This window comes from Salvelinus alpinus, chromosome 1 (assembly GCF_045679555.1).
Source record: "Salvelinus alpinus chromosome 1, SLU_Salpinus.1, whole genome shotgun sequence".
Taxonomy (NCBI): Eukaryota; Metazoa; Chordata; class Actinopteri; order Salmoniformes; family Salmonidae; genus Salvelinus; species Salvelinus alpinus.
In genome coordinates, this window is record NC_092086.1 from 69,061,864 (window position 1) to 69,077,825 (window position 15,962).

The 15,962-nt window shown below is 41.9% G+C and overlaps 1 protein-coding gene across 4 annotated transcripts in view; it reads left to right on the forward strand.

The window, feature by feature from the left end:
* LOC139584062 (long-chain-fatty-acid--CoA ligase 6-like) overlaps nt 1–15,962 on the forward strand; it is a 78,174-nt gene that overhangs the window by 59,995 nt on the left and 2,217 nt on the right. For all 4 annotated transcript variants that reach the window (XM_071415591.1, XM_071415598.1, XM_071415585.1 and 1 more), the window contains 9 exons: nt 1,739–1,873; nt 2,082–2,216; nt 2,486–2,581; nt 2,748–2,820; nt 10,365–10,453; nt 11,865–11,981; nt 12,205–12,348; nt 15,419–15,520; nt 15,779–15,850. In XM_071415591.1, the coding sequence (XP_071271692.1) occupies nt 1,739–1,873; nt 2,082–2,216; nt 2,486–2,581; nt 2,748–2,820; nt 10,365–10,453; nt 11,865–11,981; nt 12,205–12,348; nt 15,419–15,520; nt 15,779–15,850 (963 nt within the window). The remainder of the gene's footprint in view (nt 1–1,738; nt 1,874–2,081; nt 2,217–2,485; nt 2,582–2,747; nt 2,821–10,364; nt 10,454–11,864; nt 11,982–12,204; nt 12,349–15,418; nt 15,521–15,778; nt 15,851–15,962) is intronic.

Consider the following 15,962-nt stretch of genomic DNA (forward strand, 5'->3'; position numbering starts at 1 on the left):
GTCCTCTCATTCACCTAAAGAAGATCGTGACAAATTGCTCTATTTAATTGCTCTGTAACCAAGTATCATGTTATTAAAAAAAATACATTCAGCATCACTCCGTCAAGGGAAATATACTGTACACTGAACAAAAATATAAACATGTAAAGTGTTTCATGTTTCATGAGCTGAAATAAAGGATCCCAGAAATGTTTCATGCGCACAAGCTTTTTTCTCAAATTTTGTGCACAAATTTGTTTACATCCCTGTTAGTGAGCATTTTTCCTTTGTCAAAATAATCCATCCACCTGACAGGTGTGGCATATCAATAATATGATTAAACAGCATGATCATTACACAGGTGCAACTTGTGCTGGGGACAATAAAAGGCCACAGATGTCTTAAGTTTTGAGGGAGCGTGCAATTGGCATGTTGACTGCAGGAATGTCTACCAAAGCTGTTGCCACAGAATGTAATGTTAATTTCTCTACCATAAACCACCCCCAACGTCGTTTCAGAGAATTTAGCAGTACGTCCAACCGGCCTCACAACTGCAAACCACGTCTATGGCGTCGTGTGGACGAGCGGTTTGCTGATGTCAACTTTGTGAACAGAGTGCCCCATGGTGTCCGTGAGGTTATGGTATGGGCAGGCATAAGCTACGGACAACGAACACAACTGCATTTTATTGATGGCAATTTGAATGCACAGAAATACCGTAACGAGATCCTGAGGCTCATTGTGAGGCCCATTTTTTTAAGGTATCTGTGACCAACAGATGCATATCTGTGTTCCCAGTCATGTGAAATCCATAGATTAGGGGCTAATGAATTTATTTAAATTGACTGATTTCTTCATATGAACTAACTCAGTAAATACAATGAAATTGTTGCATGTTGCGTTTATAATATTCTTTCCAACAAAAATATCTACATATATTTCAGGATGTTGCGCATTCCTGGAAATAATCAGAATTCATGTAAACATTACAGTTTTGAAAACATGGCTTATATGGTGTAAATTGAGCCGCAGGATTGGGTAAATTAAGCCACCTACACATTTCTGTACTGAATGAAATATTACCACTTCCTTTTTAAAATGATGTCTATCTTTATTTTCCAAACACAATTCAACACAATCACAATCACTTTTTTTTGTCTTTTAATAATTGTTATAATCTTTTAACACAGGCTTAACACCTAACAAACACTTTGTACTTTTTTAAATCACTTTTAACATAGGCCAGGCCCTGTTGTTACCTCATATCCCAGCTATAATGCCTTGCATTACACATGGGAAGAAAACACTTCAGTTTTCTTAACTTGCCATATGCTTAACCATTAGCTCAACATACCCCAAAGCAAACACGTTGACTATATTATCCCACACAGCTACAAGGATGCACTTTCATGCTAGGTTTAGGACCTCATATTGAAGCTTATAGAGACCCCAACTGATGTATAGAACAATCTTGAAATGATCTACTTTGGTTTACATACAAGCATCATGAAATCGCTAACACAATAAATTCATTTGACTTGGTGAAAATGTTTTTAAGTCCTAACTTGCTTACCACTTTTTCCATGTGGTTTCTTCCTCCACGGACTCAAATTATTAATTTTGTGTATGGTTTCCTAGAAACAAGGGTGGCTCTACTTATCCCTTTGGCTCAACTTACCCCACTCTCCCCAACTGTATGCAATAAGTGCTTTTTGAATCAACGGTCACTGTTTTGTCTTCTTTCTCTCTATTTCCCCAGTCTGTGGTGTATTGTCACGGTGGCCGGATCGGCTTTTTCCAAGGTGACATCCGCCTGCTGTCTGATGACATGAAGGCCTTACGGCCCACCATCTTCCCCGTGGTGCCTCGATTGCTCAACCGCATGTACGACAAGGTGAGAGAACCACCTACCCACACATGCGCACGCATAGACGCGCACACACCTCCCCTCATTCTCCATATCTTATATCAACTCCCCCTCTCTCTCTCGTGTGTGTGTGTGTGTGTGTGTGTGTGTGTGTGTGTGTGTGTGTGTGTGTGTGTGTGTGTGTGTGTGTGTGTGTGTGTGTGTGTGTGTGTGTGTGTGTGTGTGTGTTCCACAGATCTTCAGCCAGGCCAACACCCCATTGAAGCGCTGGCTGCTGAACTTTGCAGCCAAGAGAAAAGGGTCAGAGGTCAGCCGTGGGATCATCCGCATGGACAGCCTGTGGGATAAGATATTCTTCAGTAAGATACAGGTATCCACCTCACCTCCTCCTCTTGTCCTCTCCTTCCTATGAGTGGCCTGACACGGTTGATGGATGGATGGACGGAGGGACGGACGGATGTGAAGATTGATACATAGATGTGTGCTGTGTGTGTGTTCAGACAATAAAGGGGGAATACGCACTGTGTATGTCCCCAGTGTGACCCTTTGGCAGGCAGAATCCACTGTATTCCAAGAAAGACTCAATGTTTGGTGTGTTGTTGGAGTTTGGGTTGTGATAATATTGTGTTCTGTTGGCAGGCCAGCCTGGGTGGGAGGTTACGTATGATTGTAACTGGAGCTGCTCCGGCCTCCCCCACCGTACTGGGATTTCTCAGGGCAGCACTGGGTTGTCAGGTGAGTGACACACACACACACACACAAACATGTATGAGTGCTTAAACCCACACAAACAGACACACACAAGAAGGCACACATACACAAACACCTGAGGATGTGTGCACACAGACAAACCACGCAAATCACAACCTCCTAACATGCTGTCTATCCTTGCTGGCTGTAGGTGTATGAGGCGTATGGCCAGACGGAGTGTACTGCTGGTTGTACTTTCACCACTCCTGGAGACTGGACCTCAGGTTAGCTTATCTTCCCTCTCCTCTTCTTCTCCAGATGCTCCACTCCCACTTCACCCAACAAACCTTATAATATGGGACGCATCCCAAATGGCACCTTATTCCCTATATAGTGCATTACTTTTGACCAGAGCCCTATGGGCCATGGTCAAAAGAAGTGCACTATATAGGGAATCGGGCCCTGGACAAACATAGTGCATATGAAGGGAGCCGTTTGGGACACACCCCTACTGTAGACCAGGGAGCAAGAATACCTCTACGACAGGGGTGGGCAACTTTGATGGGGGTGAGGGCAACAAAAAATTCTAACATTTTAGTGGCCCCCCATCTTGACAGCTGATAACTTTTTTGTTAATTTAGTGCAATTCTAACACATTTTTATCATGGGGTATGAAGCAGTGGTTCTCAACAGGTTGTGCTTCGGGACTCATATTGAACCAGCTTGTCTCAGTTGCTACCCAATATTCGCATCCCAATTTTTGGGGGGCCAAAATGCAATCTGGAAAATTATTCCCACTTTTTAAATTGTCAATAATTAGATTTTGCCCGTATTCTTGATGTAGAATGTTAATAAGCAACCTGGTTTGAGACCATTAAATAAACCAAATCCGCTAAATAGCACTGCTAATACTGTAACTTTATATTAAAAAACTGTGATTAAATTATTTAAAAAATGTAGGTTCAGTTATATTTCTTTACACACTTTCTAGCTGCTTTTACTTGTTTATGTTCAGACTGGAGTATTTTTTCATAAAAAGAATACAAATAAATTACTCAAATGACCCGCAACCTATTCAAATCCTCCTGCAACCAAAATTTGGGTCGCAACCCACGAGTTGAGAGTCGCTGTTGTAGTTTTAACCCAAGTTTGCTGCAACTTTACTACACGTTTTGCCTTGTGGCAGAGAGGAAAATTAGCTGTTTTACAGCTAATTTCCTGCAATTCTTCAGATTTTTCCATAGGGTAGAGAGAAATGTTTGCAGTTTTTTTTATATGATATCTGAGTGAGACTAGCAAAATCAATGGAGGCCGCCCCGGACAGTAATTCGACCATGATAACAAGTTTAGAAAGTTGGCCGCTAAACTAATTTAGCAATCTAAAAATATTTAGCTGACATGGGCTTAGTGACTGACAGAAGAGATCACCTGCTGATGCACAGCCACATTTCTAAATTGCACCTTGTGTATTCTACTATTCTAACTCGCAACAGTAAGTTGAGACCACGACTGAGTTCCAGCTGCACATTCCTGCTGGATGACATCAGCTTACAGTCAGTTCTAACCGACGCCTGTATTTGGTATTTATTAGGATCCCCATTAGCTGCTGCAAAAGCATCAGCTACTCTTCCTGAGGTCCACATGAAACATGACATAATACATTGTACAGGACATTATTAGTCAAGGACAAAAATACATACATTGAAAATGTCACACATAGCCTACGTATCAGTACATACCAGTACATACACACAATATCTAGGTCTAGTACATAGTACAGTGCAAATTACAATACAAGATATATAAAATGGCTCTTAACAGTCCTCTTTGTGCAGTAAGGTGTTCTTTTATCTGTTTTTTGAAAATGGTTTTATTGCTAGCTTGAGTTACCTGGGGTGGCAGAGAGAACCATGTAGTCATGGCTCTATTTAATACTGTGCATTTCCCAGCCTCTGTTCTGGACCTGGGGACTGTGAAGAGACCTCTGGCTTCATGTCTTGTGTGGTACCGATGAGTGTCCAATCTGTGTGCCAACTGCTTGAACAGTTCGGTACCTTCAACACATCAATACCTCGCACAAAGACCAATAGTGATGCAGTCAATCTCTCCTCAACTTTGAGCCAGGAGGGACTGACATGCCTGTTACTGACACTTTCCCTCCATGTCTGGTCGACTGAGATGTCAAGAAGGCAGAACAACGCCCTATCGTGCACACACCTCTTCCCATTGGAGCAACCATTGAGTCTATATGTTTTGACCATGACAGCTTTCCATCTAGGGTTACACCCAGCAGTTTAGTCTCCTCAACTTGCTCAATAGCAACATTTTTCAATAATAGATATAAACGAGGTTTAGCGTTGAGCGAGTGATTTGTCCCAGAAATGATGCTTTTGGTTTTTGAGATATTTTACACCAGCCTATTGCTAGTTACCATTCTAAAACTGACTGAAGCTCTATGTTAAATGTCTTAGTTATTCATTTTACTGTTGCAGCCGACGTGTATACTGATGAGTCGTCAGCGTACATAGACACACAGGCTTTATTCAAGGTCAGTGCAAGGTCATTCGTAAAAACAGAAAACAATCATGTCCAAAGTCGGCTGACCTGCGGTACACCACTCTCAACAGAATTTACATGAGAGAGTCTTCCAATAAAGAAAACCCTCTGTGTTCTATTCTAAGTCTAACAAAACAGCTCCCACAATCTTCTTACTATCAATTTCTTTCAGCCAATCATCAGTCATTTGTGTCAGTGCCAAGCATGTTGAGTGCCCTTCCTTATAAGCATGCTGAAAGTCCGATGTTCATTTGTTTTCTGTAAAATATAAACACCTTATCCTGCACCACTGGGTGAAAGTCTCCAATTTGACTATGGTGGAAACAAAATCACACAGAGATAACATGCTGCGTGTTGGGAACACATTATCGTATCACCCCTCGGGAGATCACCCCTCGGGAGATAGTGTTATTAGTCAGAGTCACATGCTTTCAGCCTCACACAACCTTTGAGGTTTTAGGTTTTGAGCTCTGTGGCTATGGGATGCAGGTGCCACCTTTCTGCAGCGTGCCGCTCGGACGCCCAAATAGGACCACAACCATTTCCCCTCTGTAACGTTTGAGAACAGGGGTGACGTGTCGGTAGACCTGACCAGATTGGGGTCAAAGGCCTGTGGATCACATACAGTATTTACCCACGCACCATGTTGTTGTTCTGTGTTTTACAACAGGTTCACAGTTGCTGTATGATAACGTATGCACTTTATTACGTCGGTGAAACAGCCATGGCCAAAGGTTACACTGGGAAAGTAATGAGCTGCAGTACTTGTGGTTTAATGGTTGTTAAAGGAACTGAAACGCCTAACCCAGACATCAACCCATTAAACCCTCTGTGCGTCCCAAACAGAACCGTATTCCCTATATAGTGCACTACTTTAAACCATGCACTACATAGGGAACAGGGAGCCATTTTCGAACGCGGATGTCAATCGTCTCCTGTCTGCCTCTTATTATTTCACGAGGCTGTTGCGGTTACCAGCAGATAGATCCTTTCTTCACAGGGCAGGAGTGGATCATGTTATTCAAAAAGCAAATCAGTTCACGCTCATAATAAGGCCCTGTGCTCTTACAGTACCTAATCAGTGGGCTAGCTCAGTGTTAGTTTGGATCAGGCAACTGAATGTGTGAAACGACATCAGACAAAACTGAATCAGGGGTGTCGGGGGGGAATGACAAGTCAAGATCGTCAAATGCCCGAGAATTGGTCTTTGGTTTTGTGCCATGCGTTTTTTTAAAATGTTTAGCAAGTGTGGATAGACGTATGACTTCAACTATTGTGCAGGCCTGATTGTCAAACCACACGAAGTATTGCCTATTTCCACAAAATAATGTTGTGGCTCAGATGTTGTAAAAGTAATATAGCTCGTGTCCCATCCATAACATCAACATGTGAAAGTGGTACGTTTCTATGTTTTGTAGTAAAAAACGAGAGTAAGATAAGTATTTCCAATGACATCAACCAATCAGTAGGCAATGCCTACTAAAATCACGACGCACACCAATGATGTCATTGGAAATGGTGTCTCTTTTTTACTACAAAACCTAGAAATGCGTAATTTTCACATATGTTGATGTGTGAAAATTTTTGTTGGTGCTGAAGCAAGGCAGTTAACCCATTGCTCCCCGGGCGCAGAAGACGTGGATGTCGATTAAGGCAACCTGATTCAGAGGGGTTGGGTTAAATGCGGAAGACACATTTCAGTTGAATGCATTCAGTTGTACAACTGACTAGGTATCCCTTTCCCAATTAGGTAGAAAACTCTTCAACCGGTGGTGCTAACAAGAGGGGAGACTATACAGGGTGAGGGGTACTGTGGTCAATGTCTCCACCTAGTGGTAAAATACAGAACAGCAAACAGTAAATTGGAAGGGGAGCATATTTCAACTGCAGTAAATATAATTGATGTAAAACCACGACTATAGAAAATGTTTGGTTTTGAGGGGGGGGAAATGAGGGTTAAACAAAACTAGGGAGAACATCAAAAGCAAAAAGGACTAACTGGTTCTAACAATAGCACACTAGTGAGCTTTTCTCCTGAATGTATATGAAGTACAAATGCCTCCAATAGCCAAAGTATCACTTTGTTTAAGGGGGAGGGGGGGGGGGGAAATTCCCAAAAACATACTAAAGTCCTTCTCTAGGTTAAGACCTCTGGGGACTAAAGTATCTAAGGGATTGATCTAGAACATCTCTCTGGGCTGTCGGTGTTTGTCAACGTCGCTACAGCGTTTGTTTTTGCTAACTCGTTCAATTCCAAAATAACTCACAAAGCGAGTGTCCTCTCTTTTTTAAACAGAGGGGTACTGGGCTGTTGGGGTCATCACTTCGAATGGCACTTCGGCGCTCACACATTCTAGTGCGCAACCTCCTTGAGGTCTCGCCTACGTTAAATAAGTTGCACAGGCAGCAAATCACATAGATCACACTGCGAGAATTGCAGTTGATGGTACCTTTGAACTTGGGGTCACGATCCAATCTGGGGTGCAGGAAACTTATCATACGTTTGGTGTTACTGGCATTGGGTACAATTGCCACACGTGTAGTTGCCGGGAGGAATTGGCAGGATGCTGGTCTTGTTTGCGCTTTGGCTGACATCGGATCGAACAATATTGTCTTAAATGTTTTTAGCGCAATGTTAAGCTGCATGGGAGGCTGCTGAAATGTATTGCCTAGAGCTGGGTCTAAGCAGAGAATATGCCAAAGTTTTTTGATGATGCCTAGGAGTTCTGGACTTTGCTCGGTGTAGGTAGTGACCATTTGGATGGCGGTAGTGACCATTTGGATGGAGGATCTAGGTCTAGGGCTTGCTCAGTAGCTGTGCTATAGGAATTTCCACGAGTTTACTTTCAGCTTGGTTTATCCATGTGTGATTGTAGCCCTTTGCTCTAAATCTGTAATCTTCTGTCGAATGCACTTTGACGGAAGCAGAAGCTTTGACCCTATGTTGTTAACTTTGAGCATGGAGGAAGTTGTTTGTCGGTGCTCGTTCTGAATAGATGAGGGAGGCTCTCAGAAATCAGGCTCTCAAAAAAAGAGTTGGTCTAGTTTAGAATGAACTTTTTTCCACTTATCCGAGGTGCAGTTTAGTGAAGTTGGTTGCCATCCTTGTGCCCATGGCGGTCATGCTACACTGCAGGAAGTAGGCATCGTCAAACTTCAAGTAGTATTTGGTGACCACCAACCTCATGAGTTCAGCTAGGAAATGGAAGGAATGAAATTAATGAACATGCACCTGTGGAACGATCGTTAAGACACTAACAGCTTACAGATGGTAGGCAATTAAGGTCACTGTTATGAAAACTTAGGACACTAAAGAGGCCTTTCTACTGACTCTGAAAAACACCAAAATAAAGATGCCCAGGGTCCCTAATCATCTGTGTGAATGTGCCTTAGGCATGCTGCAAGGAGGCATAAGGACTGCAGATGTGGCCAGGGCAATAAATTGCAATGTCCGTACTGTGAGACGCCTAAGACAGCGCTACAGGGAGACAGGACGGACAGCTGATCATCCTCACAGTGGCAGATCATGTGTAACAACACCTGCACAGGATTGGTACATCCGAACATCACACCTGCGGGACAGGTACAGGATAGCAACAACTGCCCGAGTTACACCAGGAATGCACAATCCCTCCATCAGTGGTCAGACTGTCCGCAATAGGCTGAGAGAGGCTGACTGAGGGCTTGTAGGCCTGTTGTAAGGCAGGTTCTCACCAGACATCACCGGCAACAACTTCGCCTATGGGCACAAAACCACCGTCGCTCGACCAGACAGGACTGGCAAAAAGTGCTCTTCACTGACAAGTCGCGGTTTTGTCTCACCAGGGGTGATAGTCGGATTCGCGTTTATCGTTGAAGGAATGAGCATTACACCGAGGCCTGTACTCTGGAGCGGGACCGATTTGAAGGTGGAGGGTCCGTCATGGTCTGGGACGGTGTGTCACAGCATTATCGGACTGAGCTTGTTGTCATTGCAGGCAATCTCAACGCTGTGCGTTACAGGGAAGACATCCTTCTCCCTCATGTGGTACCCTTCCTGCAGGCTCATCCTGACATGACCCTCCAGCATGACAATGCCACCAGCCATACTGCTCGTTCTGTACGTGATTTCCTGCAAGACAGGAATGTCAGTGTTCTGCCATGGCCAGCGAAGAGCTCGGATCTCAATCCCATTGAGCACGTCTGGGACCTCTTGGATCGGAGGGTGAGGGCTAGGGCCATTCCCCCCAGATATGTCCGGGAAATTGCAGGTGCCTTGGTGGAAGAGTGGGGTAACATCTCACAGCAAGAACTGGCAAATCTGGTGCAGTCCATGAGGAGGAGATGCACTGCAGTACTTAATGCAGCTGGTGGCCACACCAGATACTGACTGTTACTTTTGATTTTGACCCCCCCTTTGTTAAGGGACACATTATTCAATTTCTGTTAGACACATGTCTGTGGAACTTGTTCAGTTTATGTCTCAGTTGTTGATTCTTGTTATGTTCATACAAATATTTACACATGTTAAGTTTGCTGAAAATAAACACAGTTGACAGTGGTAAAATACCAGAAAAGGAAACAGTTAAACAATTGGAAAGAAAAGGTGAGCATATTTCAACTGCAGTTGATATAATAGATGTAAAACCATTACTATAGAATACATGTTGAATATGTTATATGTCAGGGGTATCAAACACATTCCATGGAGTGCCTAGTGTCTGCAGGTTTTTCCTTTCAATTAAACCCTAGACAACCAGGTGTGTGGAGTTCCTTACTAATTAGTGACCTTAATTCATCAATCAAGTACAAGGGAGGATCAAAAACCTGCAGACACTATTTTATTTATATTTTATTTCACCTTTATTTAACCAGGTAAGCTAGTTGAGAACAAGTTCTCATTTACAACTGCGACCTGGCCAAGATAAAGCAAAGCAGTGCGACACAAACAACAACACAGAGTTAGTTACACATGGTATAAACAAGCGTACAGTCAATAACACAATAGAAAAAAATAAAGTCTATATACAGTGTGTGCAAATGGCGCGGGGCCCTCCGTGGAATGAGTATGACACCTGTGTGTTAGGTATTGGAAAATAAACAAGAGGGCTACGTTTTTGTATTTTCAGCTTAATATATGCTTTTTTGGGGCATTATACTGTATTCCATACTTTTCAGTGGCAGCCAGTTTACTGTGTAATGACTTGAATCAAACAAATGAAGACATCAGTTAGTGCTGTCTGTAAACTCGATTTTTGCTCATATTTGTCCTTATTTTGATGACTAACTCTAGGTCATGTGGGGGCACCACTGCCATGTAACCTCATCAAGCTGGTGGATGTGGCTGAAAAGAACTACTTTGCTGCCAAAGGAGAAGGAGAGGTGAGTTGAATGAAACATCAAGGATATTTTTTTGATAATCTGTACTTGAACAGGGTCACAGACAGTTGGTCATTGAGGCTATAATAGGTATCATAATTATTCACCCCACCATGGATTTGTTCACATTTTGTTCCGTGACAGTAGGATTAAAATTGATTTTGTTGTGATTTTTTTGTACTCCCTGACAAACTGACAAAGGCCATGCAGCCGAACCTCGTCATTTTTTAAAGAACTTTGTTTCAATTGAACATGCCATACTAATAAAGGCATTTTAATTAATTATATGAAGAGTGCCTTGGTCCTCCTCTCTTTTTGATGATTTGTTTTGTTGTTGTAATAAACCTACACAAAGTACTCAATGTCAAAGTGAAAAGAAAATTCTACAAATGTTAACAAACTAAGACAAATGTAATAACTAAAATATAGTTGCCAAAGTGTTCACCCCTTTTGTTTGGGTAAGCCTTTATTATTTCAGGCGTAGAATTAGGCTTAACAAATCACAAAATAAGACTCCCTCTGTGTGAAATAAATGGGGTTGACATGATTTTTGATTGACTATCCCTTCCTCTGTCCTCCATATGTACATACAACATATGTAAGGTCCCTCAGTGAACTACAAAGACCAGGGAGCTTTTCAAAAGCCTCATAAAGAAGGGCAGTGATGGGTAACCATAACATATCAGACATTGAATATCTCTTTTTAAGAATGGTCAAGTTAATAATTATGCCGTGGATTATGTATTAAAGCACCCAGACACAACACATATACAATCATCCTCCTGATCTGCTGCAGGAAAAAGGATGTCAGGGATGTCACCTTGAGGCCATTGGTGAATTTGTATTTTTGTATTTAACTGCTACAGGGTTCAATGGCTGTGAAGGAAGAACTGAGGGTGGATCAACAACATTGAAGTCCACAATAATTGCCTAAATGACAGAGTGAAAAGAATGAAAATATACAGAGTAACAAATATTCCAAAACATGCATTCTGTATGAAAGAAGGCACTAAAGTAATACTGAAGAAGGGGGAAAAAAACGGCAAAGGAATACACTTTTTGGCCTTAATGCAAAGCCTTAGGTTTAATTCAAAGCCTTAGGTTTAATGCAAAGCCTTAGGTTTAATTCAAAGCCTTAGGTTTAATTCAAAGCCTTAGGTTTGGGGAAAATCCAACACAACACGTCAATGAGTAACTCCCTCCTTATTTTCAAGCATAGTGGGGGCTGAATTCATTTCAATCCTACTTTGAAACGCAACAAAATGTGAAACAATACAATGGGGGTGAATACTTCTGATAGCCACTGTATGTAAAATATGTTAGCATTCGTCAAAATGATAGTTGGGTGCTGAACATATTCTCCTTAATTATCACTTTGTTTTTCTCTCCCTCCCTCCCTCCAATCATCCATTAGGTGTGTGTGAAAGGGCCCAATGTTTTTAAGGGCTACCTTAAAGACCCAGGGAGGACGGCTGAAACGCTAGACACAGACGGTTGGCTCCACACCGGAGACATAGGGAAATGGTTACCTGTACGTACCAACGCTTGTCTATGACCCTTCACTTGCAAAGACAATTCCTCAAACATCTCTTTGCCATCCTTGTACAATATCCTATTTTATGGTTGAATCCGATCCACAAGTATCTCAGTTAAAATGTATGGTATGAGCGTATTTCAAGACAGGATTCAGACCTGTTTCCCGCTATCTCCTTATGACATCTGCCCTCTTCTCTCCTGTCCTCTACACTCCTCAGAACGGTACACTAAAGATCATTGACCGGAAGAAGCACATCTTTAAGCTGGCCCAGGGAGAGTACATCTCCCCTGAGAAGATAGAGAACATTTACATCCGCTGTGAGCCTGTGACCCAGCTCTACGTCCATGGTGACAGTCTACAGGTGAACTAACCTACCTCCCTAACCACCTCTCTTCCGTATCACATCACAGCACGTGGTTCGTTGTTTGAGCATTATGATGAGAGATGGTCACTGGACCCAGAACCACCTAAGGATACCTAGACATCTCTGTGTCCAGACTGTACATGTACCCATGTGCTCTAAACCAAACCCATGCAGTTTTAGTTTTTCTGTTTGTTGCCAGAGGACATAGATAATCGGGTCAAGCCAATTCATTATATATGTCGCTCAATTTGTTTATAAACCCCTTATCCAGTCAAGTCAGTAGTGGCTTTTCTTAATGCCACAGTTTATGCTTGACACTGTTTATGTACAGCTAGTTTCATAGAGACACAGATTTACTTAGGCCCATACTGTAGCTCCTTTGTGATCATTGGCCATCGACGACTTGAACGCACCCAGTTCTAGTCAGTCTTCACCAGCTCATTCCCTCCCGTGATGGTTTTGTGTGTGTGTGTGTGTGTGTGTGTATGTGTGTGTGTGTGTGTGTGTGTGTGTGTGTGTGTGTGTGTGTGTGTGTGTGTGTGTGTGTGTGTGTGTGTGTGTGTGTGTGTGTGTGTGTGTGTGTGTACATAGAGAGATGTATGTATGAAAATGGAGTCACAGGAGAATTTCCATAATCCAGAAGAAAAAAACATATTAAATGATATATACACTACCGTTCTAAAGTTTGGGGTCACTTAGAAATGTCCTTGTTTTTGAAAGAAAATCACTTTTTTGTCCATTAAAATAACATCAAATTGATCAGAAATAGAGTGTAGACATTGTTAATGTTGTAAATGACTATTGTAGCTGGAAACTTCTGATTTTTATTTTTTATTTCATGGAATATCTACATAGGCGTACAGAGGCCCATTATCAGCAACCATCACTCCAGTTTTCCAATGGCACGTTGAGTTAGCTATTCCAAGTTTATAATTTTAAAAGGCTAATTGATCATTAGAAAACCCTTTTGAAATTATGTTAGCACAGCTGAAAACGTTTGTTTTGATTAAAGAAGCAATAAAACTGGCCTTCATTAGACTAGTTGAGTATCTGGAGCATCAGGATTTGTTGGGTTCAATTACAGGCTCAAAAGGGCCAGAAACAAAGCACTTTCTTCTGAAACTCGTCAGTTTATTCTTGTTCTGAGAGATGAAGGCTATTCCATGCGAGAAATTGCCAAGAAACTGAAGATGTCGTACAACGCTGTGTACCTCTCGCTTCACAGAACAGCGCAAACTGGCTCTAACCAGAATAGAAAGAGGAGTGGGAGGCCCCAGTGCAAAATAAATCATTATTTATAACCTTGTCAACCTCGACTATATTTCCTATTCATTTTGCAACTCATTTCGTGTATGTTTTCAAATAAAATTTCTAAGTGACTCCAAACTTTTGAACGGTAGTGTATATAGATATGTATGTTTGGACACATCTTCTCATTCAAGGGTTTTTCTTTATTTTACTATTTTCTACATTGCAGAATAATAGTGAAGACATAGAATAATGTAGTAACCAAAAAAGTGTTAAAAAAATAAAAATAGATTTTATATTTGAGATTCTTCAAAGTAGCCACCCTTTGCCTTGATGACAGCTTTGCACGCTCTTGGCATTCTCTCAACCAGCTTCATGAGGTGGTCACCTGGAATGCATTTCAATTAACAGGTGTGCCTTGTTAAAAGTTAATTTGTGTAATTTATTTCCTTAATGCGTTTGAGACAATCAGTTGTGTTATGACAAGGTAGGGGTGGTATGCAGAAGATAGCACTATTTGGTAAAAGACCAAGTCCATACTATGGCAAGAACAGCTCAAATAAGCAAACAAAAACGACAGTCCATCATTACTTTAAGACATGAAGGTCAGTCAATCCAGAAAATGACAAGAACTTTGAAAGTTTCTTCAAGTGCAGTCGCAAAAACCATCAAGCACTATGATGAAACTGGGTCTCATGAGGACCGCCACAGGAAAGGAAGACCCAGAGTTACCTCTGCTGCAGAGGATATGTTCATTAGAGTTAACTGCACCTCAGATTGCAGCCCAAATAAATGCTTTACAGAGTTCAAGTAACAGACACATCTCAACAACTGTTCAGAGGAGACTGTGAATCAGGCCTTCATGGTCGAATTGCTGCAAAGAAACCACTACTAGAGGACACCAATAAGAAGAGACTTGCTCGGGCCAAGAAACACGAGCAATGGACATTAGACCGGTGGAAATCTGTCCTTTGGTCTGATGAGGCCAAATGTTTGATTGCAACCGCCATGTCTTTGTGAGACGCAGAGTAGGTGAACGGATTATCTCCGCATGTGTGGTTCCCACCGTGAAGCATGGAGGAGGAGGTGTGATGTGTGGGGGTGCTTTGCTATTGACACTGTCTGTGACTTATTTAGAATTCAAGGCACACTCAACCAGCATGGCTACCACTGAATTCTGTAGCGATATGCCATCCTGTCTGGTTTGAAATTAGACCCACTACCACAGATCTCCTGGCCTCCACAATCACCTGACCTCAACCCAATTGAGATTGTTTGGGATGAGTTGGACCGCAGAATAAAGGAAAAGCACCCAACAAGTGCTCAGCATATGTGGGAACTCTTTCAAGACTGTTGGAAAAGCATTCTAGGTGAAGCTGGTTGAGAGAATGCCAAGAGTGTGCAACGCTGTCATCAAGGCAAAGGATGGCTACTTTGAAGAATCTAAAATCTAAAATATATTTTGATTTAACACTTAACTTTTTTAACTTTTCACTCAACCACCACTAAAATTATAATTGCTAGCCTTTCCTTTGCGTTTGAGTCAAAACTTTTTTGGTTACTACTAACTTTTTTTGGTTACTACATGATTCTATATGTGTTATTTCATTGTTTTGATGTCTTTGCTATTATCCTACAATGTAGAAAATAGTAAAAAAATTAAGAAAAACCCTTGAATGAGTAAATTATGTAAAAAGGGCTTTATAAAAACATTTGATCGATAGGTGTGTCCACACTTTTGACTGGTGCTGTATATATTTATTTTCTCCCCTTTCTAACTTCTAATGTTCATATACTATATGGTCTGTTACTCTTCCAGTCCTGTCTGGTTGCCATAGTTGTTCCTGACCCAGAGACAATGCCTGCTTGGGCCCTGAAGAAAGGCATGGAGGGGAGCTATCGGGACCTCTGTAAAAATACTGTATGTGATTTTAAATTATTCTACATTCAATGGTGTGTTTGTTCCATTTGTTGCCATGATGAAAGGTGTCAACTATGTGTTATGTGAATAGAGAAATAGCCCTAGATTCTCAGTAAACTGATTAAACAAAATGAAAGGGTGCCCTGTTGAACCCCTTTTTGTTAAGAGTTGGGCCCTTTGTTGAAAAGGTTGGCACAACACATGGTATCATCTTCGAGAGTCATAGTGTGGGGGTGTTGTGTCTCTGTTTGTGTAAAGGTCCTGAAGAAAGCCATCATGGAAGACTTGCAGCGACTGGGCAAGGCGAGCGGCCTCCACTCGTTTGAGCAGGTGGGTGTGTCAATTGTGAGGTGTTCATTGGTGGGGGCAACTGACACTCAGTTTCAACAAATGACAAGTATCTGAAAGAGAACTCGATGATGACACAGGATCCTGTCTACAT